The 14,971-nt window shown below is 52.9% G+C and overlaps 1 protein-coding gene and 1 pseudogene across 1 annotated transcript; both read left to right on the top strand.

Moving 5' to 3' along the window:
- Positions 1 to 696: 696 nt before the first annotated feature.
- On the top strand, positions 697 to 14,199 carry RPS6KL1 (ribosomal protein S6 kinase like 1). The gene is made up of 10 exons (XM_039883818.1): positions 697 to 983; positions 1,764 to 1,888; positions 2,826 to 2,918; positions 8,354 to 8,401; positions 8,760 to 8,892; positions 9,712 to 10,320; positions 10,750 to 10,839; positions 10,987 to 11,069; positions 12,315 to 12,410; positions 12,717 to 14,199. Exons 1-10 carry the CDS (start codon positions 719 to 721, stop codon positions 12,825 to 12,827), a joined length of 1,653 nt encoding a protein of 550 aa, XP_039739752.1. The 5' UTR covers positions 697 to 718; the 3' UTR covers positions 12,828 to 14,199.
- On the top strand, positions 5,686 to 5,804 carry LOC120619838 (uncharacterized; annotated as a pseudogene).
- Positions 14,200 to 14,971: the final 772 nt, after the last annotated feature.

The raw sequence follows: 14,971 nt of genomic DNA, 5'->3' as shown, positions 1-14,971 counted from the left end.
ACAAAGCCATCCTGTCCCTAGGGCTGGGTCCACCCTGCCTTGATTCCTCTAACTCTGTCCAAAATCTGCCACTCAGTCATTTCACTTGCCCCCATGCTCTAAGACCTGGCCTTGTGCCCAGCTCTCTGCTGGGCTCTGCGGGGGTTCCTCACTCCTGACCACAATGACCTCTGCACTAAGGGAAACAAAGCAGGGACAATCCATTCTGTTTGGAGCTGAATCCTGAAAGATAAATGAGATTCCTGTAGGGCAAGCAGGGAGGGGAGAACGGGCAGGATGGAGGGAACAGTGTGAGGAATGGCCTTTGAGCCCAGAGCCCCTGCCTTGGCCTCAGAGTGTAGCCTCCAAATGTTTCCTGTCCACTAGACACCGGTTTGCCCTATGAAGGCCCCGTGAAGGCAGCTCTGGATCAAGACTATCTACAGCACTTTCCAGCGCTCAACACATAGTAGATGCTCAAGAAATACTTGTTGAACTGAATTGGAATTGAAAGAAGGAGCCCCAAGCGTGTTATTATTCTATTACCACCGCTTGGGAAAGATCTGGCTCAGTGAAGGGACTTTACCCACATTAGCTCTGATCCCTCCAACCCTTGGAGGTGAGTGTTAGTCTCTGAATATTCAGTGGAGGAAACCAGGGTGCAGATGGGGTGTTGTTCCCCGCTGGGTCCTCTCTACTGCATCTTTTCGTTCCAGGTCACAGTCATAGGGCAGCGGCCATGAGCCTGGTGGCCTGCGAGTGCCCGCCCAGCCCTGGCCAAGAGCCTGAGCCCTGCTCACGAGTACGGTCCCAGGCCCACACGTATTTGGAGCAAATTCGCAACCGGGTGGCTCTGGGGGCACCTGACATGACCAAGCGTGACTACCTGGTAGATGCAGCCACACAGATCCGGCTGGCCCTGGAGCGCGATGTTGGTGAGGACTACGAGGCAGCCTTCAACCATTACCAGAATGGCGTGGACGTTCTGCTACGAGGCATGCACGGTGAGGGCAGAAGGGCCAGCTCAGGGCTCGTCCCGTCGTCGTCCATCTGTGCGCGGTGAGCGGGGCTCTGCTGGCCCTGCAGGACCTCTGTGAAAGATAGTAATAATAGCTAGCACTTCATGAACAGTACCTACATGCCAGGCACTTGTCTAAGGGTTTTACCTATATTAACTCATTTGAGCCTCACGGTAACAGAAGATACTATATGTGTTGTTGTAGGTGGTGTATAGGATCTAATATATAGGATCTATTTTTATTCCAGTTTTCCAGATGAGGAACCTGAGTCACAGGGCAGTGAAATAGCTTGCTTAAGGTTTCATAGCTATCGAGTGGCAAAGCTGAGGTTTAACAGTTTTCACACTAGAGGCAGTGTGCTTGACCCACTCTTCTGGCCTGGCCCTGGAGCTGGGCTGTGCCCCTGCCCTCTGGGGGTTGCTTTATACTGGGGGGAGATTGATGGGTTGATGATGGACAATTGTAGTCCCAGATGTGAAGAGCAATGAGGAGGAAGTGAAGGGAGGGAAACTGAGTCTAGGCTGAGGGTGATCATGGTTCCCAGCCTCTCCTGCCATCTTCCTTCCTCTTCCCCTGCTGGTCTCCCACCCAGAGGAAGGGCTCAAGAGCAGATGTAGGGCCAGAATCTGCTGGCCAGCCTCAGAAATAGGCACTCTGTCTCCACAGAGTGGAAGACAGAGGGTGGGCAATGGGACTTGGAACACCAGCCTTCCAAGGCTGTTGTGGGGTCAGGGGTGAGTCCTGGTGAACCTTTCCCCCTCACAGTCGACCCCAACAAGGAGCGATGCGAGGCTGTAAAGCTGAAAATTACCAAGTACCTGCAGCGGGCAGAAGAGATCTTCAACTGCCACCTGCAGAAGACACTGGGCAGCAGAGCCAGCCCTGGCACGGTGAGGAGACCCTCCCCAAGGGCCTGAGAGCGCTGAGGGGGAGAGCTGAGGCCCCCACGCCCACAGGCCAGCAGGGCAGGGTGGGCAGGGCGGGCAGTGGTTCGTGCCAGGGCTGCCCCCACTCCCGTCCTCCTTCTGGCTTCCTCTCTCTCCCACACCCTCCATAGTTCATTCATTTTCAGACACTTAGTGAATCATCTCCAGTCCAGTCTTGCACCTTCATGGAGTGTACACACACATCTCCCCACCCTCACACACAGCTCATACACATGCTCACATGCGTACACACTCCAAGGCTCCCAGGTCCGTTTGCGTTTGAATGGGCTGCAGTGAGTACTTGTAGCAGACACAAATATCCACACATGCACACACACACACGAATGCATGCCTACATACATGTGCACAAATGCTTTCCCCATGTGGCTTTTCCTAACCTGGTGGGTGATGAAAATGCATGCACACTTCTCATGCCTACAGGAGTGCACGAGCACGTACACCCACCCCCTCCTTGTCTCACTGCATCTTGCAAGGTTGCTTTTCCCCAAAACAGGTGTCTGGGCCTCATGCCTTGGTTTTTAAGGCATGTTCCCTGAAACCTACATGTTCCCAGGGCATTTTCCCAACCCGAGAGCATCGCCTCCTGTGAACGGGGCTTTCGAGAATGGGTTTTTGAAGCTCCCCTGAGCCTTGGAGGAGGGCTGGGTGGAGGCTGAGCAGAAGGCAGCATGGCCAGCGTGGACCAGCATGGATCCCTTGCCAGTTGGGGCCAGCTTCTCTGCTCAGCCTGTTCTTGTGAGGTGGGGTCGGCCATTGGCCCATCCCTGCCTGCTGTGGCCACCGCTCTCCTGGCATTCAGAGTCCCTTCACACCGCCTGGTGAGAAGCAGTGGCTGAGGAGTGGGCCCTTAGGCCATGTGGCCTGTCTCCCACCTCTGCAGGGTTTCAGCAGCCTGAGGCTCCGGCCCATTCGCACACTGAGCTCCACCCTGGAGCAGCTGAGGGGCTGCAGGGTGGTTGGGGTCATCGAGAAGGTGAGTGAGCAGAACCTGTGGTCTGAGAGGAGATGGTGTGTGGGATTGGGGGTGGCGAGTGGGGAGAGGGAGCAGAAGCCTCCTCTCCTCTAGAGGGGGCTAGAAAGGGGTCCAGGGTAGGAGAGCAGCTGTGTCCAGTGGTTCCCCACACCGCCTCACCCCAGCACACACCAGTCAGGTCCTGGAAAGGAAACTGGGAACAGAAGAGGCAGACACTCCCTCTCCACAGCCCTCCAGCTCAGGCACAGTGGTTTGAGAAGCTGTGTCTGCGGCATGTTGCCAGCACTCACTGCCTGGTTCACTCCCACAGGACCCCCTCAACACTCACTCTGTACCCCAGGGCTGCAGCCCAGAGTCTCCCTACCAAGCACAGCCAAGAAGTTCCTGTGGCAGGAATATGCTCCTCTCCAGAAACCTGCCCTGCAGAGGGTCCAGGCTGGCCAGTGCACATCCGGGGTCTTAAAAACTCTACCCTTTCTCCACTGGCACCCCACCCTCATCCTGAGCACTTCTGGGACACTTTCCCTTAATTCAGGGCAGACAGGAAGATAGGATCTGACATCCCAACCCATAGCTGGGATACTCATTAAAGTGGGGGGCGTCTGGACAAACAGTTGGGCCAAATGAGGTTGGAGCCAATATTCAATTGCCCTCTTCCCCAACCCAGGGACGCCCGAGTCGTCACTAAAGCAGTTCTTTCTCAAAGTGGCTGTTTATCAGAATCACCTGGGAAACTTCCTAAAAATACAATTGCCTGGGCCCCACCCCAGGCCTGTTGAGTCAGAATTTCTAGACTTGAGCCCAGTATTTGAATCTGTAATTCAAATACTCAAAGGAGATTTTGATAGGTCTGGAGGCCATAGAGAAAAGAAGGCCAGGGTGTGCTTCCCCACAAGCCAGAGGATGAAGTGCTGTCTGGCTGAGCACAGCATTGCCACAGGCAAATCCCTTCACCTCTCTGAACACTGGTTGCCTTGCCTGCAAGTGGGGTGAGAATCCTCCCCGCATGAGGTGATGTGGAAATTAAAAGGCAATAATTTTTGAGAAAGACCTGGCACATGCTAAAACATTTGATGCGTGTTTGATAGTTCTAAATGTTAGTGACAAAAGTGAGTCAGAAGGCCTGCAGGCTTCCTGTCCCCCCAGCCTTGCTCAGGCTGCTACTCCCAGGTCCCTGGAACGACCCCGGTCTGTCAGCAAGGCCCAGCCAGCTTCCATCTGTGCAGCCCCACCCTCCCATTGCACTAGTCCATGTGGCTTGGGCAGGCTGTGACTGCCACCACCATTTCCCTACATGGGACCCCACTGAACCACAGGCATTGTTGAGAGAAGAGTTTTGGGTCAAATAAGTTTGGGAAATAGTGAGTTAAAGTTACCTCACTTTGTTTTTTTGTTTTAATTATAGGAGTTTTCAGAGCTTTTAGGATGCAGATGTACACACCATGAGTTTCCAAGAGGAAGATCTATGACAGAATTCCCCTAATTTGTTTAACCCCAAGACATGCATATGCGAAGCATTTTCAGATTCCGGTATTCTGAGGCCTGTGCATATGGAAAGCACAAATTAAGGCCAAGCCCAACTATTCTGCCTTGAGATGGCCCTTCTTTCCTTTTATACCCTTTCTTGGGCACTCAACTTACCTACTCCACCTCCGTCCTGAGATCCCTCTTCCTTTTCCTGCATCATTCCCAAGCCGGGTACACCAATTTCCCCAAATTAGGAGAGGTGTTAGGGCTGCTGGGCTCAGGTCCCTGCAGCTAGGTCTGGATGTGCTGTCACAGAGTCCCATTCCACAGTTCTGCCCAGGCAGATCCGGGCTGGAGGGCAGTGCCGGCCAGCAGCCACGCAGAGCCAGGAAGGAGCAAAGGGCTGGCTCAGGAAATCTTGAGTCCCTCCAGAGATGCACAGTTGTCAGGGTGGGGATCTCTAGGGGCTGAAGAGATACTGGCAGGCACAGCAGGTGGCAGGGAACAGTGAGGTGGGTGGGTCAGGGACTAGGTAGGCAGTTGGCCGGAATACCCAAGGGTCTGTTCTCAGGGAGCATGGGAGCCTGGGAGCCTGATCCAGGAGCCAAGCTCTAAGTCAGGGATGGGGAAGAAAAAGAAGGTCATCCAAGTCACATCTTGTTTTTTTGGCTCAAACACAGGGGTGTTTTTTATTATTATTATTATCATTATTAGTTACCAACATTTAAAAGTTGGCTGGTTTCACATAGAAGTCCAGATTTCCTGCTTCTCCTAAAAACTTGAAAGATCTGGAAACGCTGGCTCACATTCCCGCTCAGCAGCAAGGAGTGGAGGATGGACTGCCTGCTTTAATGGGGCACCAGCCCTCCAGTTTGCTCCTTTTCCCACGTTCCCCGCTTGGCTCACATTGCCTGGCCTTTGTGGACTCTGGAGTTTATAAACCTGTTTGAAATTTTTAGGATCGTTTTCTCCATGAGAGATTCTTCCTGGGGTTTTGATACTTTGGGAATTTTTAAGGAAAGGGTTAATGTGTTTCACCAAAGCTTCAATTGTCCCCACTTCCCAAAAACTCAGTGAGTTTGCTTAAAAAAAAAAATCACTTTTTAAAAAGGTGAGAGCAGGCACCCAGAACTACATCCCACCATCACAATACCAACACTCAGCTGACATTCGTAGGGCACATTCCTATTTACAAAGTGTTGCATTAAATCTCCTTAGTCACCCTAGGGAAAAAAGGATTACACTGTGCAGTCCAGTCCAGTAGTCACTGGCCACATAAGACTGTTTAAATTAAAGTCAAGTCTACAGCTATGCCACCCTGAACAAGCCCGATCTCATCTGATCTCCGAACCTAAGCAGGGTTGGGCCTGGTTAGTGTTTGGATGGGAGACCACCTAGGAAGACCAGATGCTGTAGGCATAAAAAGTTTTTTAAAAAAATAAGGGATTGTAAACTGACAAGGTCCTTGCAATCTGTGAGGTCAACCAAAGTTTGCCTCGCCTAAAAAATAATTAATTAATTAATTAATTAATTAAATTTAAATTAAGTATTCCATTTCTCAGTCACACCAGCCACATTTCCAGGGCTCGATAGCCACGTGTGGCCAATGGCTTCCATTTGGACAGTGCAGATATATGTTTCATTCACGGCGAACATTCTATTGGAAAGTGCTGCATTTTAATAATTGTCGCACAGAGAATGAAACCGAGGTTCGTAGAGGGCATGTGACTAGCTAGTGCTCTATCTCTCATAACAATGAGCCAAAGAGGAAGGGGACTTTTTGTTCAGTTGGTTTAATAGGAAAATACCCCGCTTTGCTACATTTTTGAGATACAATGAAAGAGAAAAGAGTTTAAAACGAACGAAAATTCCACACCATTCTACCTAACTCCAAGAAAATTACCTTAATGTTTTGGTCTCATTCTTTCTAGATAGGTAGGTTTTAATATATATATTTTAAATACACTTGTTTCAATGTACTGATCGAGTTTTTATTCTCTGGCTTCCCCAGCCTTCATTTCTGGACTGTATAATGAGAGGGCCCAAGACAAGGTGGCAGGGAATCCCACTTGGCAAAGGACAGTGGGGAATTATCCGGGTGTCAGTACTTGTGGGAAACTGTTCCCCTGAATGACCCCAGAGTTTTCTTTTTCAAACATTGTGCAGATTTGGTCAAGGAGCTGGAATGGAGCCAGGATGAGTTCTGTCTTTGGCTGTTGGAGGAGAGACCTCTGGTGGTAGGAAGGGCATCTCGCTACTGCTGAAAGAAGTCGCCCCCCCCGCCACCCCCCCCCCCACCCCGCCGCCACACAACCCTCCGGTACTCAGCTAATCCACTGCCTTCATTTCCCTGATGATGGGAACACTGAGGCCCAGAGGTAAAGGAATGCACCAAGGTCACCCTGTTGAGCCCCCAGTTGCAGTTAAGTTTCCAGGCTCTGGCATCAGCCAGCCCTGGATTCAAATCCTGACTCTACCACTTTTTAGCCAGTGAGACTGTAGGTAATATAACCTTTCTGAACCTCCATTTCTTCATCAATAAAAAGGGTCACTAATAACATTCACCTGGTAGGGCGGTGGGAATAAAATTAAATAATCTATATAAAGCGCTTAGCACAGAGTAAGTGCTCTCTAGCTAGTGTGGGGCTTCTCTACAATATCATCATTGTCGTAGTCATCATCATCACTCCAGATTGTTGAGGGCATGTTATGTGGCAGGCTGCTGCTCTGCTTGAGTTGTCTGCTTTATTAGAGTCCTCTTGTTGACCTTCTGAAGGAAGTTTTACCATGACTCCATTCTGCAGTTAAGAAGAACAAGGTTCAGAGAGGTGATGTGACTTGGCAAATGTAATGATTGGCATCCTTACAGCCTTCACATTCGCAAAGGACCCTCCCACTTTTGGCCCCCACAGGCCAGTGATGAGAGAAAGGGGCCTTTGTAATTACTGTTTTGTAGGTGAGAAAATCAGTTCACTCGCCCAAGATCTAAACCTTGATCCTAGGCTGCGGGCTTCATCACTGCCTAGTTGCCAGGCCTCAGGGCTGGACTCCCACCACTGGGAGTGTCCGCAGGGCAGGCCAACAGTGAGGGAGTCACAACACCAGGGCAAAAGTCTTGCCCCCACATGCTCCTCGTCTGGGCAGAGTTTTCTCCTTTCCCACCCCAGTGTACCTGGCTTGCCCTCTCCTGTGCCTGGGGTCCGTCCCTGCCCACCACGAGATGACTCAAGGGCCCAACTCCAAATAAAACCCTGTCCCAGCAGTTGGCAGACCGCTGCCTCTAATCAAAACCAATAAGAGGAGTGGGCTGCTCTCCAAAGACAGCTTCCAGAAAGAGTGGGCGGCATGGGGAGAGACCTGAAGGAGAACTCCAAGCCCGGGCGCTCCAGGCGCGGCTTGGCCCATGGGTGACCTCGAGCCACACTCTGAGAGCCTCAGCTCCCTCACCTATAAAATAAAAGATCAGAAGAGGTAACTGGCTCTGAGGCTCCTTCCCCCGCTGACGCCCTCAGACTCTGCAGGATGGCCTACTCACCACACATGTGTGAAGCATCTACGACATCCCCGTGCTGTGCAGGGCTCTGGGAAAACAGAACTAGACAGTGTGGTTCCTGCCCTCCCGGGCTCACAGAGCAGTGGGGAGCCAGGAAATTAGACGATCCTCTAAGGGTGACTCTGGAGAGCACTGGAGACAGATTAGAGCCCCAGACCAATCTGAGGGTTGGGAAGGCTTCCTGGAGGAGGTGGGACTTGAACTAATACCTGCAAGTCTAAGAAGGATGGATGAACAGGACAGGATCAGTGTCAGTTTTGGGGGTGGGGGACATACTCTGTACCACCAAAGCCTGCCCTCGCTGCCCTGCCCTTGGAGTGAGTCTGCCTCAGCGGAGGAACCTGGTCTGGGGCCAGGGCCATGGAGCCCCAGGAACTAGCGTGTGCCTTGACCAGCGCCTCCTGGACCTCGGCAGGTGCAGCTAGTCCAGGACCCAGCGACCGGAGGGACCTTCGTGGTGAAGGCAGGTGCCACCCAGCTTCCTGACGTTCTGCATTCCCCCTTGGGACTTTCTCAGAGCTCCTGGAAACCCCGAACCTCTGGGGAACCCCCTACCCAGAACCTGTATCTGAATCTCATGCATCCTCCAAATCCAAAAGCCACTTGTCCTGCCCTGAGCATGCCCCTGTCTCCTAGACACATACCTACTGCCTCCTCCATGGTCCGGGGGGTGGAGGGCCTAGATTCTGTGGTGGAAACAGGACTGAGGGCCAGCTCCAACCCCGCATCCTATTGCCCCTGAAGCTAGGCCTCTGATCTTCCCTGGCAGAGTAACTTCTGGCCTGTCCTCAGCTGATCTGCCTGCCCTGCCCCCTCCGCAGAGCCTGTCCAGGTGCCACGTGGCGAGCCAGGAGCGGCTGACCATCATCCCACATGGTGTCCCCTACATGACCAAGCTGCTGCGGTACTTTGTGAGTGAGGACTCCATCTTCCTGCACCTGGAGCATGTGCAAGGTGAGGGGGACTGAAGACCCCTGTCAGTCCCTCAGGGCTTTGAGATGTCCTCTTCCATCCCCTTAAAACGCCGAGCCCTGGGGAGGGGAGTGACTTGCACCAGATGTGCAGCACAGACCAGGGGACCCAGGCTTTCTGGATGACGATGGAAGGATCAGGCTGCTGCAGTGCTCCCTGTCCCCAGTGTGGTGCTAAGGCTCAAGGGACATGCTGGGGAGGATGTTCGCATCTTGGGCTGGTGAAAGGGCATATATGCAGATGTTCCATTTGTCACCGTTTCCTCCAGTCTTGGCTGTTCCCATCCCTCATAGTGGCCACATGAGATAGTGGTACTGAAGCTGTAAAGACAGCAACTGGGTCACGGAGCAGATATTTATCGATCAGCTGTTACAGCAAAGAGTTTTTTTTAGTGAGATACACATCCTTGGTCATGACATACTGTCATCACAGGTCCATGCCTGACCTTCTTTTATTTTACTTACATTGCATTATACTATTCTCCCTAAAAATAATTTAATCTAAAAAATATGTGTATAAAATATATTGAACACTAGTGAAGCCACTACCCAACCAAGGACATTAACAATAATTTATATCTTATAATCCTTAGGGGCTAAGTGCCCATTTTGTGCCAGGTAGAGTGATAGGAGGGGAAAGGTCATTCTAGGCTAAGGCAAAGAGAGGGAGGAGCAGAGGTGAGGACCTGGAAAGCAGAGGGTCCATGCCCAAGGCAGAGGGGAAGCAGGATTGAGACAGGGACCTGGTATCTACACTCTTTTTCTCTCCTGTCCCCGTGCTCACTTGCTTCCTGTGGCCCAGGAGGCACTCTCTGGTCCCACCTGCGCTCCCAGGCCAGCCCCCAACAATCTCGGCTCAGGTCTGTCTCCAGCCTGGAGAGGATGAAGGCTCAGCTCAACTCCTGCCTCAGCCTCCGGACCCCAATGCTGCTGCCCCTGGGCCACACCTGCCTCCAGGACAGAGTCCCCCAAGAGCACCCACAGACTTGTCAGAGCCTTCCCCCAGACAGGGAGGCCTCATCAATCAGACCCCAGAGAGAGGCTGAAGGTGAACCTTCAGCCAGGATCAGCACTTCCTGCTCCTCGAACCTTCCAAAGGCTCCAAGTGGCCTCCTGCACCTCCAATCCAGGAGAAGACCTGGCCAGAACTTGGACACAGGGTCCCCTTGGGGGCTCCCTTGGGTTCGTGAGGGGGCCGGTCGGGTGCTGGGGGGCTGTGGCCGAGGCAGAGGTACGAGCTGCCCCTCAGCAGATGAAGCCAGCTTGGGGTCTGGCAGGGGTGCCTGGAGCGCGAGTGAAGAACAGGTGAAGCAGTGGGCGGCCGAAATGCTGGTGGCACTGGAGGCGCTGCACGAGCAGGGGGTGCTGTGCCGGGACCTCAATCCTCGAAACCTGCTCCTGGACCAGGCAGGTAGGTGCCTAGGCCTGGGGGGAGGGAAGCAGGCCACCCTCCCCTGCCTCACCCCTCAGGTGGGGGTCTCCAAAGCCTCAGACAGAGGAGAGTTCCCCAAAGTCAAGGGGATGGCAGAGGTTATCTGCTTCTTCCTCCACCTCCCCTCGGCCTTTTCACGTAGGATTCTACTGCGTTTCCAAGGTCAAGACTGAAAAACAAGCCCCTTACTCTCATGAGTCCAGGGCAGCAGCTCCTATGAGTAACTGGTTGTCTCTGGGCCTCAGGAGACCGTGCCCTTAGGAAGGCCATGCGCAGGGAGGCCACTGGCTCCTGCCTTATGACTGTAAGGGAAAGCCCTGGAGTCCCATCCCCCAAGCCCGCTGCTCAACAATGACTAACTGCGATTTTTGTGTCCCGTTCATCCCCCCTGCACACACATCCGGGAAGGTCACATCCGGCTCACATATTTTGGCCAGTGGTCAGAGGTGGAGCCCCAGTGCTGCCGGGAGGCTTCGGACAACCTCTACAGTGCCCCAGGCAAGAAGCGGGGGTGTGCCGGGCCCCCAGACCTTGGGTGCCTTTGAGTAGACGACAAAGGGGATGGGCCGTGTTCGGGCAGGATGAGTAGAGAGGAGACGCAGCCTCTTTGGTGAGGTTGGGACATGTGTGTTCTTGCTCCCACAGAGGTGGGTGGGATTTCTGAGCTGACGGAAGCCTGTGACTGGTGGAGCTTTGGGTCTCTACTGTATGAATTGCTGACTGGAATGGTGAGTAGCTGGGCAGGGTATGGAGCCCTGGTAGGTGTCACTAGTTGCAGGATGAGCTGGACTTAGTCCAACCAGCCAGTGTCGGGGCTGAGGCTCTCTGGTTCGCCAAAACCCGGCCTTTGGGCTGGATGTTCTGCCAGCATAGCTGTGCCCTCCCCAGCTGTCCCCTACAGGTCATGAGACACGGGAAGCCTCTCCCACCCGGCCATGGACACACTTCATATCCCTATTACGCTAGTGGCTATAGCTAGTGAGACTGTCAGTTTATGTGGATGACAGTTGAGAGAGTTGGGGAGTTTCCAGAATTTGACACAGCCCTTCTTCACTGAAAGGTGCCTGGATCATCCCCCAAGCCTCCTCCTTCCACTGCTCACTCCCCCTCCCCACACTCTTCTGGGCTGTAACTCCTATATTTTGGCTGGAGGACAGGAGAGAGGGCTTCCTTGATCCAGGCCAGCAGCTGTCCTGTCCAGCCTGGGTCAGCCAAGAGCTCAAATTTCCTCCTGCAAACACCCTTACTCAGGATGGCAGCCTCTGCCCTCTGTCCTCCCCTGATGAGCTCAGCATCACATCTGGGGCTGGTAAAGTCAGACATCAAGGGAAAGGCCAAAACTGCATCTGACCAGGAAATGGCCAGAGTGTATGCAGTGTGATCTAACGCCCAGATCTGAGCAGTCCACCCTGGCTTCCCCTTGCTTTTGTCCGATAGCCCAGGGCCTCATCCTGACCTCCAAACAGACCTCCTGCGCTCCAAAGCTGCCCGCTTCTGGAGTGCAGAGAAGTCCTGCCTTCTTCGCATGCTACAGCCCTGCCTCAGCCCTGATGGTAGCGTGCCACGGCCAAATGAGAGGCCCCTGGAGATATACTTTTTTTGTAAGGAGGCAAGTTCCAATGCTGTTCCTGACTGCAACCTAAGCTCAATGCTTCTAGCAAGCATGGAGCCAAAGGAACCTGGGCTCAAACCCTGAACTCAACATAAGTCCCCTTACTTCTCTCGGCCTGCTTCTTGTCTTTAAAATGGGATACTAATACTTACTTTGAGGATTGTGGAAAGTATGGATAAATGGCTGTCAGGCATCTAGCACAGTCTGACATATAATAATAGATCCAAAGCAGAAGGCAACGATCAACATCATCACCATCCTATGGGGTGTGACGCAGGGAAAAACAAAATCCTGGCTGCTGCTTGAGAGTTTACTTTTCTGGGGTTGCCTCCTCAGAAGCCCCTTCCTGTGTCTTTGCCAGGCCCTGTCCCAGAGCCACCCCTCAGGAATCCAGTCTCACACCCAGCTCCAGCTGCCTGAGTGGCTCAGTCGCCCAGCAGCCTCCCTGCTGACTGAGGTGAGGTACAGCCAGCCTAGAGGAGGCGGCTCCTTGGCCTGAGGGTGGGTGCTGGGAGGGCAGAACCCTGTGCGCAAACAAACGCGCTGCTCCTGGATGTCTAATGTGGGTGCAGGTTACAAGTTCCTATACGTTGGTGACCAAATACCACCTATGTTCCCCAGGGTAACGCTGGAGGTTCTGTGTACCAGTCTGGCAAAGAGTGGACCCCTGGGGCCATTGCGACTGGGGTCCCTGGAGGTCAGCCCATGCTTCGACTGCGGGGCTGGGTGGCCTACTGGGTGCTAACTGGGCCTTTCTCCACAGCTGCTGCAGCTTGATCCCACCAGGCGCCTGGGCGCTGGAGGAGGCGGTGTCGACAGACTCAAGTCTCACCCCTTCTTCAGTACAATCCAGTGGAGCAAACTGGTGGGGTAAGAGGGGGTGCGGTGGGTGATGGAAGCAGCTGGACTGGTCTGGATCTTCTCTTCGCCTGTCACCAAAGCTGGCCCCTCTAATCAGTGACCCTCAGCAAAGAATGCAGGGCAGCTGCCTTTCCTGCTCAGCCCCCTCCGCTGGGCCTCAGAAGTAATCATCGCCATTGCCCCTGAGGCGCCTAGGGAGTTCCCCAGCCATCTCTGGAAGAAACCTTTTCTAGTCACTGCTGAGGGGGAGGGACAGGACAGATCGCATCACGCTAGGCAGCTTGGACCCCTCTACCCATCCATCCTCACCCATCAGTCAACGGATGCCCGTTGAGCGCACATTCTATACCTTGAATGCAAACTTACCACGTAAAAGGGTGCCTTCTGTCACGTTAGCTCGGAACTACCGACCACCTGCTGAGCTGACTTCGAGGCTTTGTGACTTGATACCCGCCATGTTGTGCTTCACTTGGGACATATCTGGAGACCCATCTCAGGATACTGGTCCACTGGCTCAGTGCACTCAAACCATGGCTGTCATGCAAGTGGCGGGCCTCTTCCACCAGAGACTACTGCTGCAGGGGGTGGGGAGGCTGGGGAAGCAGGGAAGAAATCTGTAGTGGGCATGAAGTGAGATGGGGGACCATGCCTCCTATCTTGTGATTTCAGACTTTGGAGAGTAAAAGGAAGGGAGAACAGGAAAATAAGGATAGAGAGAAATGAGGAGAGGGAGGAATGCATATCTTTGCCACTTAGAGCAATTTTGGAATAGAGTTCCCTTCCCCAGCTAGCCCACCGGTGTCAAGAAAACGGGAGCCTGCCCCTTGGGTCTGAGATGAGACCACACCAGTAAGACAAGTTGTACCCATTAGGATTCCCTCCTCAGGCCTTCATCCTGTTTACCATTTTGCATTCTAGTCTTGAGGGCCCACTCAATTCACTGCCCACTGGGACTTCATCCCCTTTTGAAATGAGAACTCAAAAAACACACAGAATGATTGCCCAAGCTTTTAGTCAGAAGCATTTCTAGGGTAAGTAGTTACCCCAAAAGACAATCCCCTTCCCATGTTTGGAGGCCCTCTTATTCCTCTCAGATCTGGTAACTGGGATCTGGCATCTAAGACTTCCACCAGACCTCTTCCCCAAATTCCTTCCCTCCAATGTGTCTCCAATACCACCAGGTGGCGCCTCTGACACCTTTCTCTAGTCTGGCTCTGAAGGCCCAAGTCTTATCTCTGGGGGTAGGGACCTGTGTTGTTGGAGAGGCCAGAATAACTCTGGAGCAGAAGGGACATAGAGAAGCACAGCCTCATATGGTACTGGTTTCCTTGGGGCTTGCCTGTACCCACTACCCACCCGTCAATAAAGCCTGATGTTGCCTATGGTGTCTGCCTCATTAATGTAATTAGAGTGGCCCAGTGGGAGTGGGAGATTGGAAAGTTCCCATGAGAAGCTCCATGATGGTTAAAAGTGAGCTTGGAGTCTGCTAGGAAGTAGGAAGCAGGGCTGGTGGTAGACCAGCATGCCGGCTTGTGCCTTGCAGAGTATCTTGGAGTCCAAGGGGAAGTGCTGGCATGTAGGGGGTGCTTGGCTCTATGGGAAATAAAAGAGGAAGAGAAGTCTTGGAAGAGGGTCATGGTGCCCAGAAAGAATACTAGTTAAATCTTTTCAGTGACCCCTTGAGACAGATGGGGGCTTCTGTTCAGAGGTTAATGACAGGACCTGGTCAGAGTCTAGTGGAGCCTGTTTACTAGACTACGTTCCTTTTGCTACACAGGCCAGACCACCTGCAACCACCGCTGCACAAAGTGTGAGTCCCTTCTGGAACTTCTGGGCCTCATTTGTATAATAAACACCACACATCTGGCACTTTGCTAGGCCCTGAGTTTTGAATACTGTGGTCCCAACCCTTATGAGGCTGAGAGTCTGCCTCCTTTTGATCAAATGGGGCTAATACCTCCTTTGTAGGTTTACTAGAGAAATTAAAGCTTCTATTATCATGCCCTGGACCTGATAATTCTAAAATTCCTTTCATTGAACCCACTGTTTTTTCTGTTAGTTCTACCCGCTGGGAGCCACTTTGCTCCTATGACAGACCTTCATATGGAAATGGCACCACTACGTACAAGATCACCAGGCAGGGACTGTGGAAAGACC

The sequence above is a fragment of the Pteropus medius genome, unplaced genomic scaffold (assembly GCF_902729225.1).
Source record: "Pteropus medius unplaced genomic scaffold, Ma_sr-lr_union100, whole genome shotgun sequence".
NCBI lineage: Eukaryota > Metazoa > Chordata > Mammalia > Chiroptera > Pteropodidae > Pteropus > Pteropus medius.
This window is presented reverse-complemented; position numbering and strand designations above follow the sequence as displayed.

Bases quoted from the DNA above. Each gene is read 5' to 3' on its own strand.
- RPS6KL1 (XM_039883818.1), top strand. From the start codon at position 719: ATGAGCCTGGTGGCCTGCGAGTGCCCGCCCAGCCCTGGCCAAGAGCCT. The intron at 8,402-8,759 runs GCAGGTGCCACC...CCCCCTCCGCAG, and splicing joins GAGGGACCTTCGTGGTGAAG to AGCCTGTCCAGGTGCCACGT. The intron at 10,840-10,986 runs GCAAGAAGCGGG...TTGCTCCCACAG, and splicing joins CAACCTCTACAGTGCCCCAG to AGGTGGGTGGGATTTCTGAG.